Source organism: Myripristis murdjan, chromosome 3 (genome assembly GCF_902150065.1).
Source record: "Myripristis murdjan chromosome 3, fMyrMur1.1, whole genome shotgun sequence".
Classification (NCBI taxonomy): Eukaryota; Metazoa; Chordata; class Actinopteri; order Holocentriformes; family Holocentridae; genus Myripristis; species Myripristis murdjan.
The window spans coordinates 4048943-4065204 of NC_043982.1; the positions used below are offsets into that span (position 1 = coordinate 4048943).

The 16262-nt window shown below is 42.3% G+C and overlaps 1 protein-coding gene across 1 annotated transcript in view; it reads left to right on the plus strand.

The window, feature by feature from the left end:
• Positions 1-16041, plus strand: part of LOC115356916 (serine/threonine-protein kinase BRSK2-like) — a 172863-nt gene extending 156822 nt beyond the window's left edge. The window contains exons 16-21 of the mRNA XM_030048213.1: positions 80-128; positions 3019-3142; positions 5268-5448; positions 6577-6669; positions 11473-11520; positions 15340-16041. Of these exons, the coding sequence (XP_029904073.1) occupies positions 80-128; positions 3019-3142; positions 5268-5448; positions 6577-6669; positions 11473-11520; positions 15340-15563 (719 nt within the window). The 3' untranslated portion in view covers positions 15564-16041. The remainder of the gene's footprint in view (positions 1-79; positions 129-3018; positions 3143-5267; positions 5449-6576; positions 6670-11472; positions 11521-15339) is intronic.
• The last annotated feature ends 221 nt before the right edge of the window (positions 16042-16262 follow it).

The following is a 16262-nucleotide window of genomic DNA, read 5'->3' on the forward strand; positions in this document are numbered from 1 at the left end:
ATGTGTGATGGTAACACGCTGTATCTAAGTATCTGACTCTTTTTCCTCTCTAACCTTTGCCCTCTGTCTGCATCGACAGTTCCCACCCAGGAAGACATGTCCAGTCTCACCCCAGATTCCTCTCCAGAGTGAGTGATGCCCTAACACACCTCTTTTGTGTCTCTTTGCTCTGCTACTTATGGGCATTTCATTGAATGTGTTTTTGAGGTCCCACATCCAAGCAATTTTTTTTTTTTTTTTGTCATTTGTTCATTTAATTCTGACCATATGTAATCAATAAGCATATGAATGGCAAATGCAATGTGGAAAATGGAAATGGAATCATTAGGGGTGTCGTTGCCACAGTCATAGAAGCAAAAAATCAAGAGTGGGAGGAACATGGGCACGTGTTCACGGGGTTGGCCTCTTAGAGGTTCTGTCAAATCGCCAGGCAGCTCAGGAGGGGTAGGTATAGCCTTGTCCAGAATGTTCTCAGCAGGGATGGTAAGGTGCTGACCTGAGGATGGACAGTGGGACATTGGAAAGAAATTTTCAGGTGTTTCTAATCAGACTCCATAGAGGAAGCAGAGCCGGATGATTCCGGGGCTTGTCACTAATTACCCTGGTGGAAGTCAGTGAGGTAGTTGGGAAACTGCAGTGGTTAAGCGCCAGGAATGGGTGAGATGTGCCCTGAAATGCTGACAAGGAGTGGCAGTTTTATAAAGGATGACTGGAGAGTGTACTCCAATTATCAGAGTATCACAGCGCTCAGTTTCCCAGGAATGTTTACAACAGGGTAGGAAAAAATCTCCAGCCTAATGCCAAATCATGGATTCAGGAGGAATGTTATGGCAGTGGAAAAGTGCACCAGCTCTTCAGTCTAGCACTGATACAAGAGGGGTCATGTGAGTTGGCCCAGTCTGCATGAGGTTTGTGGACATGGAGAAAGCTTATGACCGTGTCCACCAAGGTGTCCTGTGGGAGGTGCTGCTGTCAGCCATCTGGTCCTGGTAGTGAGAGCTGTGTCCACATTCCCTGCACTAAGCCAAGCTTATTCCCAGTGAGTGTTGGACTCCACCAAGGCTGTGCTTCATCACCAGTTCTGTTCATGATTTTAATGGACAGGATTTCACAGTGCTGTTGGGGATTTGGAGGTTGTCCAAGATGTGATCCCAGAATTGTGTTTCTACTTTTTGTGGTGGTCCTTCTCCAAGCTCATCAAGCTGTGACATACAGCATACATCAGAACCGTTTGAAGATGGAGTTGAAGCAGTTGGGATGAGGGTTAGCACTTCCAAATCTGAAGCCATTGTTCTCAGTAGTTGGATGGAGTTGAACCTGAAGGCAAAGCTCATGATGTACTTGTTTGCCTCATGATTTACTAGTTTATACTCGTGATCTATGGTCACAAGTTCTGCATAATCAGCAAAACAATCAGATTTCCGGTACAAGAAACTGTAATGAATTTCCCTCGCAGGATGGCTGGCTTCACCCTTAGGGATAGGATGAGGAATTCAGACATCTGGCAGGAGCACAGAGTAGAGCTGCTGCTCCTCTGTGTTGAAATGAACCAGCTGAGGTTGTTCTGGTGTCTAATTAGGATGCCTCCTGGGTGCCTTCCTGTGGAGGTGTTCCGGACATGTCTGACTGGGAGGAGACCCCAGGGGGCAGACCCAGAACACACTAGGGCTACATATCCCAACTGGCCTGGGAATGTGCCAGGATCCCCCAGGAGGAACTGGCAGATGTAGCCAGGAAAAAAGACATCTGGGTTACCCTCCTCAGCCAAGTACCACCGCAACCTGGATTGGCAGACAATGAATGGATGGATGGAAGGAAGGGATAGTTAAGGGATAATTAAGCTAGCAGGCTAAGATTACTTGGTTAGCCTACCAGAGCTTAAAGGACCATACCAGTGATTTTGCATGTTTAGTGTAATATCTACATAATGTATATACTTCACCTTTTCCTTCCTTCATCTTTTCCTGAAGCAAACAGTCGTATTTCAGGACTCTAATATAATTTTTCATGCCTTTTATTCAGCCACTGATTTCCATTCATTTCACTATGGTATCAAAATAAACTTTAAGAGACTTAAACTTTCTTCACAGCAGTATTCCATCACTGTAATAAAGTCGTGCACATTCGCTTTCCTAAAAGCAGCAGCACTGTTGTGTTTGGATGACCTGACACTGGGTGGAGTGAAATGGGGTGTATTCCCCTTGGAAACAGTGAATTCTTTGCACAGCAAACTATTAGTTGTGTGGTTTATGAATGGTACACAGAAGCAAAGCAGAAACATTTTTAGGTGTCTGTTTCAACCAAAAATTTAAATTTGAAAATCAAGGGTTTTTGATTATATGTTGTGAAATCTTTAGCACCCCCGCATGATTTGCAAAATGTTTTTTACAGCATAAAATGTAGGTAAATAATAGTATAAAGTAAATCATGGGCCAAAATTCAAAATCACTGGTATGGTCCTGTAAGTTAGTTGCTCAAGTATTTTAGGTGAACTTAAGCAGCACTACACACCAGGGATGCCAACAAACTCTAGCTTTTTAGCCGAGTTTGTTTGCTGCTCGTGCTATGACCATCATGTTCATCTGGATAAAATTAATCTTTTTTTCACATTGACACTTATTCAGTCATGCAGCATGGTTATTCACTTCTCATAAACAACACTGTGAAAGTAAAATGGCATCTGGTGTGTAATTACTCTTTGCCTGTTACATGACCTCTGCAAGACTATATGCACAGATATGGCTAATTCATGCAAGCGGCAGGCTATATATTACCTCATCCTGTCAGTAAACCAGTCACTTTTCTAATGTAGGATTACTGTAATGCATTGTATCAGGTGAATACTTTGGGGTTGTGAATAGTCCCACTGGCTGTTTAACAGTTTCTGTGCAAGGAAGGCATTAAATGTTTTGTTTGTTCATGTGGAAGAAATGGAGTTTGATTTAAAACTGGAGCAAGATGTCTCGACTGTTGTGGAGTCATTGTGCTTCCAGTGATTGAAGGCTGTCTCCTTTGCAGACTGGCTAAGAAGTCGTGGTTTGGCAACTTCATCAACCTGGAGAAAGAGGAGCAGATCTTCATAGTGATCAGAGACAAGCCTCTCAGCTCAATAAAGGCAGACATTGTCCACGCCTTCCTCTCTGTAAGTTTCCTCCAGGGTTTATCTCCCTGTCCTTTTAATCCACAATCCATCAATCTTCCATTTTCTTCTCCTCCCCTCTCCTCTCAGCTTGCCAAATTCACATCATTGACCATGCTCATAGTTTATCTTTTTTCTGTCTCTGATCTGTTTCTGTCTATATGTTCACCTGACTGTTCTCTCCATTTTAATGAATGACTTAACAGATTAAGTGCGATATTGGTGTCCAGACTTGAGCCATTATACAGCCATGACAAATGCTATGCCATCTCCGTGACAGCCTCAGCCTTCAGTGAAGGTTAGGCTTCAATTGTGTAGGCATTTGGATTCACAGTATGTTGTCTTTTACATTTGATTGGGGCAAACTTGGCCAACAACTCTAGCAGCTGGTCTCTAGTTCTGTTGAGAGCTAGGGCCCTTCAGATTGATTTCTCCTCTCACTGAGGCCTCTACTCAATGAGTTGCAGAGGCATCCAGGGTTACAAAAAATGTAACAACACTTGGAGCTCACTATTCATTTGGACACACAATGCTGGGTTCATATCTCAGTATTATCACCATATTGTGCACATTCTTAATGAAAATAGTTTAAGGCTGAAAAAACACTTTATTTCTCAGAGAAATAAAAAAGGACAAACCATAAACAGGATGACTGTAGCCTCGTGTAAGATAAATTTAAAACTAGATCTAGACCTAGACTTAAAAAAGACCTTTTTAATGCTAGTTCACAGAAAAGTAAGCTCTATGTATGCATGAAGAGTAAAACCAAAACAGTGAAACAGCATTTATGCATCCAGGGAAATTCACTAGAATTCACTACAGAAGTGCAAAAGAAACAGCTCTGTTTCAAAGCTCAGATTTAAAACTCAAACATAACATTGAACCGCAGCAATGCCAAGAGTTGTTCATGGTGATCTGGTTGTCCATAGTGCAGTTACCTGACAGGTGAGTCTCTCCAGCAGTATTTGCAAAGTATCCTGGGCTCATCTTTTTGCTCCCATTCTGTGGGCGTGGCTTCACATAAAACCCTTGAACATATTAACCTTTGGTTAATCACACCCTTGTTACTGTTTTGCAGAAGAGATTCAAAAGATGAACCAAGCTAAAACTTACTAGCCTTGCATGTTCCAGTGTTCAGACAATGCAGAACCAAAAAGCCCATTCTGGACATCATGTCTGCAATACTTTGCCACAGCTAAAGAAAAAAAAAACAAAAAAAACTCCACAACACATATCGTTAAATTGCTGTATCATGGGATTTTACAAACTTCCTTTACCTTCCCGTCAGTCAGCGTGTGGTGTCAGAGTGCTTGCTTTGTATTGAGTTGCTATCCCCAGCTTCCTTGTTGCACATCATTTCGTGTCAAAGGGACACCAGCATGCGTAGCAGGCTGCTGTCTGTTCACCTCCCTGTGCCGGCTCTTACTCCGAGGCTGATGCTGTAAAACAGTGTAACAGATCCTATACGCTGTCTCCTCCTCTCCTGTCTCATCTGCTGCTGTCTCTTGTGCTCACATCCTGGCCCCATGTTAACTGATGCAGAAGTTGTTTCTCAGCGTATTGTAGCTGACTCTGAATCATCCTGCCGGGCAGTCCCCACGTACACATACATACTTTCTCCATTTCACTTAAGTTCACTTCAGTAATGCTCAACTAGCATGAATAATATAGATATTTTGTCTTTTTGTGGATTGTAAAAAGACAAAAATGTACAAAATTATAGTAGTTTTGAGCAAAGCAAAGTACATTTTAGATTATGCATCATTTAATACTCTCTATTACTCACTTATTTTCCGCATTTTAGTTATTGTGTAGAAGCATGGGGCAACACATATATGAGCAATACAAAACTATTATGTAGTATTACAGAAGAGAGCAATAAGAGCAGAAATAAGGGGGGCACAGGAGAGCATACCAAGAGACTCAAGAAACGCAGCCAATAAAAAGGGCTATTACCTTAAAATTTATAAAAGTCGTTTGTAGTTACTGAGTGCCATCTTTCTAGTTATATCTCACTTTCAGTCTATCACATTTTCCCCTCCATCTCTGTTTTTTCTTCCACACTTTGTCGTCTTTCTCACACTTTCTGTCCTCCCCCTCTGCCACCCCCCCCCCCCCCCCCTCTCAGATCCCCAGTCTGAGCCACAGTGTGATCTCTCAGACCAGTTTTCGGGCTGAGTACAAGTCCACAGCTGGTCCAACGGTTTTCCAGAAGCCAGTCAAGTTCCAGGTTGACATCACCTACACCGAGAGCACCAGCGCCACCAAGGAGAACGGCATCTACTCCGTCACTTTCACCTTGTTGTCAGGTACAGACAACATACAAGTTAAGCCCGAGGAACGGGGTGGAGAGGTGATAGGGGGCAGAACAAACAACAACAACAAAAACCTAGATCCCCGCTGCAGTTCATTTGCAATATTCAGCAACACAAAGGCAATGTCATTAGTTTTGAATATTGCAAAACCTTCTGTTTGTTCATTTTTTTGTGATTTATTCAAATATAAAAGTATGAAAATAAGCATATCAAATGTATACAGCATGGAAAGTAATGGTGAAATTCCTAGTTCCATAAATTCAGTAAAAAGAAAATCAGAAAGAAAGAAAGAAAGAAAGAAGTAATTTACTTAAAGTAATTTTATTTGAATACATTTTTGTTCATTTGTACATATCCATTAGAATACACATGCTGTAGACTCTCAATAACCATCAAAGATGAGAAGTGGAACCTGGTTCCACTCTGTTGGTTCTACTTTTTCTCATTACCAAACTCCCAATAAATTGTGCACTGTGAAAAACTGCAGAGGGCAGCTGGAAATGAGGACCATTAAGACTCAACTCAGGAAAAAATGGAAAAAGCGTGGAAAAAGCATAATAATATAAGTGAGTTGGTCAGACTATGAGAACCATGTAGACTCAACCACCATTTTATGTGCTTACTCAGTGTTTTTTTGATCACCAGGGTCCTCACTTCAGGCAAGCCTCACAAATTTTACGCAATGCACCTTTAAAAGAACCTAGTTTGAATCTTGCACCATCATCCTTTTATAACTGCATGGAAAAGATGAGACGTAACACAGCTATTGTCTTTTCTTTAGTTGTATTTCTACTTTAAGTCAAATATCAGTAAGCACTTCTACTTCAAAAGCAATTTCTAGTACTCTTTCCACCACTGAAGGAAAGAAAGAAAGAAAGAAAATTGTTTGTCAAGTAAATTAAACTCAAAACAACATATGTTTGGGTTTATATTTGGAAAAAAGAAAAAGAAGAGAAAAAATAATTGAGTTACAGTGTGTTTAAAATCTTTATAAGTTGCCTAAAATTGGATGCAGCCACAAGGCAGTGAGGTTTGGTGAGTTCCCGGGGAGGGGATCTTCTGTTTCCTGAAAGTGATCATATGGTCCTATAATGAGGCGTGCGCCTGTGGATCTCTCGTCAGGTCCCAGCCGACGTTTTAAACGTGTGGTCGAGACCATCCAGGCCCAGCTGCTCAGCTCCAACGACCAGCCCGGCGGCCAGCCCCAGATATCTGGTAAGTGGAGTCCCTCGCCACCCCTCCCCCCGACCCTCACCCCTCTGCCCCCCTTCGCACAGCCCTACCGGCATCCTGGCACTCCTCACAGCACAAGCCACGACCTCGGCCCCGTCCCGTCCCGCTCAGCTCAGCACAGCACACGCTTCAGCACACGGCATCTCCACATGCATGTCCTGCCACAATGCACACTATGGTGCACACACTCACTCACACACACACACACACAAACTTACACACAGATATTTGCACAGTAATCCACAATGGGCTTATCCTTGCCACTCGGGAGTTGTTTCTGCTGTGCATTTTGCTGTAATTTATCCCTTACAAACAGCAAGGGCTCTCACCCGGTGATTGACTCCCAGCAGAGAAACACAAACTAACAGTCAGGCATATTGATTTTTATGACACTGTTCGTGTGTGGATTAGCTATTCAGAGATTGTCTTATATGTGCATGCAGCTTTGTGTCATCGATGAAAAAGAGGGAGAAGATTGAAAGTTTCACAATGTGTAATATGTTCACTGCATATACGGCCAAATAGCAACTGTATAATGTATAGTTAGCAGAAATATGTGTTGTTGGAGATAGCTTTCCCATGCATTCAGTAGCTTAACAGGACAGAAAGAATGCCACAACTCTTTGAAATCATGTTTGATGTAACTGGATATTTTGGGCTGCCTATGGATAGATGGATGGATAAGAAAATATGGAAGAAAAGAAAGAGTGATTTTGTGTTTTCCGGTTGTCCTCGTTAGTTTTGTTTGTTAGTGTGACTAGTATTCCTGTTGTATCTGTGGTTATTTACTTGATAATGGTCCCCTCTGGTGGTGAAGCAAGAGTACTGCATCCACACAGTGCCATCCTACCCCAAAAAGCCTGTTCCAGTGTGACACTTCACTCCACAGGTTGACAAATACTTTTTGATTAGTATTATACGCCGCTCACACTGCTTCCTCATAGGATTTCAGAAGTGTTACTGGGAGAGAGCCACTCACCTGCCTAGCTCCCATTAGCTCCCATTATACCAGACCTACAGCCTGCAGACAGTAACACAAAGAACCAGTAGCACCAGTCTGGCCAGTCACTGCCACAGATGGGAACTGTTATCAGGCACTGTATGCACAGCCTCAGTCACCCCACCATGTAGATGTGCCAATAACCCACATCTCTATCATGCTCTATCTATCTATCTATCTATCTATCTATCTATCTATCTGTCTATCTATCTATCTATCTATCTATCTTTGTCTCTGTCTCTGTCTCTCTCTCTCTCTCTCTCTCTCTCTCTCTCTCTCTCTCTCTCTCTCTCTCTCTCTTTCTCTCTCTGTCTCTCTCTCTCTAGTTGTCTTCTCTTTATCTTCTTCTTGTCCTCCTCCACTGGCTTGCCAGTCCATGCCATCCCTGCTTCTTGTCATCCACAGCTTACTCAAATGCCACTTGAATGGACTGAATGACTAGCATGCTGAATTGAATGCAAACCCAGAGCCATGCATGTATAGTGTTTGGTAAATAGGCCTGTCACTGAATTCAACAGCATCAAGACAGTGATTGTCGAAACAGTTCTGGTTCTCGAACTGGTTCTGTTCTAGCCTGATTTCCAGACCCCTTGAATCCTGCTGGAATTCAATCAGATCGTCATCATCTCTGTCCCTATCAGAGATGATTTGCCAAAGTCGGTGCTTGTGCGACCTATGGGCCAGGATCACTTGTAGGTTAACTGAACGCATCATCAGGCATCGCTACAACAACTGTTAGATCGGCTTGCTCTTCATCTTTTAATTTCCTGATTCCAAATTTAGCTCACTTACAGTGATGTCACAGTTCTTCATGGCAACTGCCATGCTTGTTTACTTCACATCACACACTGTGAAGGCGTCATCAGAGAATTTGTTAACTGGCATCTCTCACAGATGCCAGTCAAATCTGCCCTCAGGAATGAGAGCAGTTCCAAACCTCAGGAATCACTAGCTAATTTGAACATGTGGGCATCGTGACACACAAGGGTCGGATCCAGACTAGTTCCATTTGGGATTCTTTGAACCAAGGTGCTAACTAGCAGACCGACCCACATTTGGACCAGTTTGGAGTGCATAATTTTGATGGAGATGTAACTGGGTTGCTGGACACTGGCTCGAGCGTTGCTGTGGCTGAATTCAGCCCCAGTCTGCTGGTTTGCTGCTGAGGAGTTCTTAATACTCCCCCACATTGCCCTGTCCAGTGGTCCGTTTTGTCTTTGTGCACCTTCTGCAATTTTTTTAAACTTCTGATAATCTGGCCTGGGGTTCTAATGAACCCAGCCTTCACCAACACTTCCGTAATTACTGATATAATTTACTTTTTCTAGTACTCTCCAACACTCTCTAATACTTCATCTTTTCCTGGAATTCAGAAGGTGTCCAAATTGAAAGAAACTGTTTTCTTTCTTCAGTAGACTTCTCTCGTCATCTGCATCTTTCCTTGTAGAATAATACACACCCACTCTTGTTGTCATCAAAGTCCTACTATTTTTTGATACTAGCCAGGAACCAACTTTTCGGTTTCCAAACCAATTTCCGTTTGTTTGACAATACTCAGAACCTTTCAAAATGAGGTTCAAAAACTGGAATGGAACCAGTTTGTTGTTGGTTGAACAGGCCCATCAGCTGAAGGGGTTCTCATCCCCTGCCAATTGGTGCCAAACTCTATGTCTGTTGATGGTTCTGGGTTAACTTCCTAAGATTCATATGCAATCACGGTGTTTGTTTGCCATGTGTGGGACTAACATACTGAAATGAAAGCATGTTTGATATTGCAGTGACAGACTAATGTCCAAGCAAACAATTCTGCTGTGTTTGCTGCTCTCTTTGCACTCAGCCAATGAACCAACCAGCGGAAATGAAAATGCATGTCTACGGCAACTAGGAGTGAAAACACTTACAATTACTAAACAGCTTTCAAGGCTTATAAACCCAGTGACCTCCTCAGTGTGTGTGTGTGTGTGTGTGTGTGTGTGTGTGTGTGTGTGTGTGTGTGTTGAAGTATATGTTTTTGCACACAGTTGTTTAACTTGTACATGTATGGTTGCAGTGATAGGTAGATTTTAAAGCATAATACCGCCCACAGTGAATATTCAGCCCATTTCTCACCATGCCCTGTCTCTCTGCTAAACTTTACATACTGTTAATCACACTTTCGTCCCCTTACCGCTTTTGCTTTCACTCTACCCCAAAAAGTAACATAAGAATGGAAGAAATGTGTGCATCTCCAAAATCTGTGTGAAACCTTTCCTGACAAAGCATTAAAATCAAATCAAAGTTAAATTAAATTAAATTAAAAAGCCTCCATCAGTGATTTGGAATTTCTAGCCAATTCACTAGAATTTAGTCACATGTGGGGTTAGTAAAGATTTCACAACATATAATCAAAATCCCTCCATCCCTCCATCAAATTTGAATTTTTCAAAAAAATCATGGGAATTTGCTCAGGTTTCAAAGGGTTAAGGGAGATTTGAAAACAAACAAAAAAAGAAATTATTGTCTGTTGGGAACCTATACCAAGCAAGGCGGGGCCTTCGTTACTGTGCCTGTTCTGCCTAATTGGTTTGATGGTTCTATTTCCATCATCCTCTTTGAGGAGGCATTTCACCTACAACAGCCTATAATGCAGAACAACATGTGTATGCATATTCTGATCCGTCCAGGTCATAGGCATCTCAGAGGAACTGAATCATGTCAACTGGACTTCTAACTAAGTCCAGAGGTCCAGTCCAGACATATAACTAAGTCCAGTTGACCTGATTCAGTTTCCTTGAGTTGGCAAAAGAAGTGTATGCAAGGCAAAATTGTGTGTAAGGCATGTGCAGTGCAGTGGTTCATTCATCCTAAATCAGACAGGCTCATCTGACTCCACAGCATGTGGTGTCAGATTCAAATGAAATGGGGCACCATGTCAGTAAATTAAACATTTCCCTACTTTTTCCTCTTGTAAACACATGACAGCAGCATCATTGTGTCATCAGGACAACGTCAAAGTGTGGAAATTCAAAAGTAAATAATATTCTGGTCAGTTTTACTCGAAACTCTCAGCATAATCTTTGCTTATATTTTCTTATCTCTGGGATATCCCATCTTAAAAAGCACTGCTGCCAGCCTGGAAGTAGTTCCTGTTAAAGAACAGAATAAGGTTGGACATGTGTCATGGAGGGCTGTTAGGCTGCAGGTTTTCTTTCGAGCCAAAAACTACACCAGCTTCTTCAGTGGTTAGCTCCTGCCCTCTGGCTGATGTTGTGTTAATGGGTGAAATCAGCTGGTGCAGTGTTGGGTTAGAATGAAAAACTGCAGACTGTCAGCCGTACGTGACACTTGGTTGTCTCTCTCTGGATTCCAATTGACCAAGTTGAATTCGTTGACATTTAGACATGCAAATGAGTCAGACTATGGAGGATATAATAAAGTTTGTTTCTAATTTAATACATGACCCTTTTCAAGATTAGAGACTACACGTAAAATGTAGGGCTGTAAGCGACTTTGGGTGTCCTGAAAATCGCTATACAAATGTCATGTATTATTATTATTATCTTTGAAATGGCTCTTGCCACAGGTTAACGCAGAGAGGACATGCAGGAAAATGGGCTTCATATTCACCAAGGCTGGAATTATATTTTGAACTCACACCAAGCTGGAGTGCGAGTTCACTTGCCACTGTTCTTGCACTCGGAGATGAGAGATGAAGAGCTGATAATGTTTAGCATCAGCTGCCAGATGCTGATGTGCTCAGCCTCAGTGAGTCGGTTGGTGTTTCTGACACTGTCCTCTGCTCCCAGATGGCTCTCAGCACTCAGCCACTTTGCCCAGTAAATCTTCGAAGCGTGGTAAGACCCAGAGCACCTGGGAGCACCCGGCCCAGCATCTCCCCTCTGGCTTTTAACCCACACTGGCAACCTCCCGGAGGCTTCTGTCACCAACACACCCTGTTGACACTAACATGGCTGTGTGTCTGTGTGGGTGTGAGAGTATGTGAATGTGTGCCCAGCAAAAATGAAGATCTGTCTTAGCGAGTCATTCAATCCAGCTCTGAGTCTTGAAGTACTGTTTCTTAAAACAAGTTTAAAAAAAATGTTTCCATGAGTTCAGATGATGTCACTTGATTCCATTTCATATCAGCTTGTTTCAAGAACTTAGGAGCTGATAGCTATTTTCGTGATATTGCCTTATCTTGTTTTTGTCTCAAAATACACCTTTTTCTGGACAATCCCTGAAACAGGTGAAACTGCATTTGAAACAATTTAAATTATATCTCCCTGCAGGAATTTTTCATTTGATTCAAGAAAAGTCATATTTTAAAGAAGAAATTCCCCCCTAATGTCATCAGTCTGTCATCAGTTACTTTGTGATGAAATGATGGTGCTGAAATTTACTTTTTGTTGTAACCACTTTGCCACAACCCACCTCATCTGCTCCTACTTCAGTTACCTTACCTACATTTCCCATAGTGCCTTGCGCAGGTGTGCGCTTGTTTCTGAGAGTGATCCCTTAAAGGGATAGTTCACCCATTTTGAAAAACCTCCCCCCCCAGCTGTTCTGTAGGACAGTATCTATCTCTGATACTGGCTGGATGCTCCAAATGCTAACTGTTAGCCTCCTGCTAGTGACCAAGAGAAATACGCCAAACAACAAAATGAGCCTAGAAATGCCAAGTACATCACCAGTAGCTGTTTTTATTGTGTTTAAATGACTTGCTAAGATGGACATTTTTCATGATGTGTGAGTATGTGTGTGTACTGTATGTGTGTATTACTTACTTGAACACAGTAACCCTTTGCATGGTAATGCTTGATATTGGGTTGTTCACCCCTACTCACAACCCTTCCATATTTGAAATCAATGGAGCAAAATCTCAGACCGCAGAACTGCACATTTAACCATGTTTTGCCAGTGAAGAAAAATGGTAAGTTATCACAAGTCTAACTTGCTTGGTTCTGAAGCGCAGGTATATAATATTTTTTACAATGTAGCAGCATAACAAAATGGATCAGATGTTTTATCCATGAAGGTAAACATTTGAACACTCTAACCCTTGGGATGTGTATTAATGTGTGTACTGTGCTGTTTGGTTGCATGTTTTTATTCACTCACGATTGTTTTTAAGCACTGACCAAAGAGCCCTAGTGTTAATGGATGGACTCTGTTGTGTGCTGGTAATATGGAGAGTCAACAAGAGCTTTGGAAGACATTTATAAAGTAACTACAGTACGTTGCTCAGTCTCATAGAATTTTGTGAAATGATCATGATCGCTGCTGAACACAGATAGTACACATTGTGGACCTGAATCATGTGAAGATTACACTGCAACCTTTTTTCAGGGGGAGCTGTTTTGACACAAAATAGCAGGGTAAACACAGGTGTTGCTAATGACAAGAAGAAAGCCTCAGTTCCATTTTAATAAATCTTTCTAATGATGCAGCATGAATAACCCAGGCTCTGTTGGACCAAAATGGATCAGAACCGTCATTAATGTCAGTAATCACACCTGTATTTACCCTGCTATTTCATGTCAAAATGGCTGCTCTGATAAAAGGTCTATAGCTCAATGGGTGGTTTTCCCATGTCACACAAAAAGGGCAACAAATTGGAGAACAGTTTGGTTAAGGTTTTGATCTTTCACAAGTTAGGGGCTCAATCAAGGTCTTTACTGGAGTTGAAGGACACCCTGGACCTCAGCCAGTCATATTTCTGTGTTATTCCAGTGCCGTGTTACTTGCATTTGGAGTATTTGCAAGACATTGTGCTTTCATGAGACCAGGCCCACTAACATTTACTGTTTGACTCTCCTCCTTTCTTGTGAATCGTTGATACTGAACAAAACCTGAACGGTCTTCCAGTGCTTCTGTTAGCGCTCCACCCAAGCCAGGTGAAAGTGAGACTCTAAAGCCAGCACTGATCTCATGCTAATACTGATATCCTGAACTTCTGAAGAATCTGTGATCACTGTGTTTTTACCAGCCTCTCACCCCTACTGAGCAATCCGAACACATCGTATTTGCTCACCTCTGTGCCACCTCTTACCTAGCCAACCTTAAAGGCATAGGTCACCCTTTTTGAAAAATTTGATATTATTTCACTTCCCCCCCCCCCTAGCTGTTCTGTAGGACAGTAGTGTTTCTATCTTCCTCTCATTAGGTTGGTTTCCATCCAAATATATCGAAATATTTGAGCGAATTTTGTCAAAATGCGCAAAAGAAAATGCGAATTTATGCCTGTTTCCATTAGTTTTGTTTTGCGATTATTGAGAGGAAAGTGCGCCGTGAGATGACGTCATAAGATAGCGTCTGTGTGTCGACTGAACAACAACAAACTCTCAGCTGACACTCAACAGCTGATCATGGACAGATTCCTGCTGAACTTGTCGGCTCTTGGGAGAAGTCTGCTTACTATTTTGGCAGCGCTAACTTCATACCGAACCATCCTAAATAAGGAATAAGAGACTAATAATAATAATAATAATAATAATAATAATAATAATAATAACCAGTAACAGCGTTACTAACGGCGTTACTTTTATCAGTAACGAGTAATCAAAGAAATTACTGTTTCCCCCGTTGTAACGCCGTTACCGTTACTGACAATAAAATGCGCCGTTACTTACTGCTAATACTTATTATTATTATTTTACTATCCTGTTCGAAAAATGTGCGTCTTGTGGCGAAAAAGCGGTGTGTCAATTTTCAAACCGGTCGGACTTTGCAGTTTTTCGTAACTTATCAACATGCATGGAGAACGACTGACTGACATCACTACTTTAAACTATAATGAATTACTTTTTCAAAGTAACGTGCCCAACACTGACAATGATAGATGAAATTTGACAGCAATGTCCACACTGCAACAGCAACACAAAAATATGTGCATTAATAAGAGGATTTAAGAAAAGAAAAAAAGTAATCATAAAAATTACTTTCCCCAGTAATTGAATTACTCTTCTGCAGCAGTAATTGAGTAGTAATCAAAATTACTTTTTTACAGAAGTAATTAGTAATTGTAACTTATTAGTTTTGTGAGTAATTGGTCCCAACACTGATAATAACTAATAATAAGACTGTAGCGTAGAAGTGTGACGTGGTATCTGGTCCAGTCATCGTTTATTCGCAAATCCTGTTTCCACAGCAAAAAGTCTCATTTTCTTTTATCGATACGCTGAGAAATCCACCCCCTCCAAGCGTAAAAACTTTTTTTGCGAATTTTCGTTTTTCGAATTTCTGGCGTTTCCATCCAAGTTTTCTTTCGCAATTTCTGAAAATGCGAATAAAAATAGGTGGATGGAAATCCAGCTACTGTTGCTGAGTGCTGGATACTGGCTGGATGCTCCAAATGCTAACTGTTAGCCTCCTGCCACTGAGGTGCACATTGAGCACCACAACTGTCCTACAGAGCAGCTAGGGGGGAGGTAAAATAATTATTTATTTATTTATTTTTTTCAAAATTGGTGAACTAACCCTTTAACAACCCGATACTCATAACAGTTTCAAACCAGCGGTCCAGTCCCCCTCCCCCCGGCTTAAGAGTCTCCTTTTCTCCAGCTCCAGTCCTCTGCTCATCCCTCCATCACCTCCTCCTCTCCTCCCGATAACCCCATTGCTCATTTGTTGTTTGTTCTCTCTCTCTTTTTTTTCTTTTCTTCCCGTCTGTGTAGGCAGCCCGTTGAGTAACTTCTTTGACGTAATTAAACAGCTTTTTTCAGACGAGAAGAACATCCAAGCGTCCCACTCCCCCGGTGCCCCCGCCACGCCTAGCTCCCCCGCCAAGCATGCCCCCAGCAGCAAGCCCAACCAGCCCCCGCCCAATGACTCTAAATGCCCCCCCGGCAAAGACAAAACAAAGATGGCCGCCAGCAACAGGACACAGGAACAACCTTAAGGAGTGGTAGCTGTGCATGACTAGATGCTAACCAGTTGTCAGGTCATTAAACACAAACAAACCCCCCGAGAAGAGAATGACAAAGGAGAGCTGCTAACTTTGCGCTTTAGTTAGGAGTGTTGAAAAAAAGAAATGGAAAAAAAAACAAAAACAAAAGAAAAATCTACTTTTTTGCCTATAAACTTTTGTACTGTATAATGGGAATGGCTATTTCAGTTAAAAAAGTTGATCAGTATTTTACAATAAGTAGCAAATGTAGCTTTGTCCCCCAACTCCCTCAACCCCCCATGTCCCTCTCTGTGTCCCGGGGGTCTGTCAGTGGGTGTGTGTGCGCTCGTCACGTGTGTGATGGCTTGACTTGTCTCTACCACCAGGGATCATCCATAAAAACTATTAATGCCAACCTCTCCGCTCTTGAAGACCGGCCCAACTGCGGCCAGCCGACACCCAGAGAGCCAGAAACAGAAGAAAAGAAAGAGACCCCCACCCATCCACCCACCAGGCCACCCCACCCCGCCACCCAACTCTAAGCCCCCCCCTCCCACAGTGCAGTAGAGTCCACTCCGCCCCCTCGCCCCCCCCACCCCACCCCCCCCCCCCTCGCTCCGGCAGGCCAAACACAGAGACATCGCTGAAGAACCGAGAAAAAAAAAAAAGCCTTAAGACAATGATGTTTGTCAAACTTCTACACACACACAC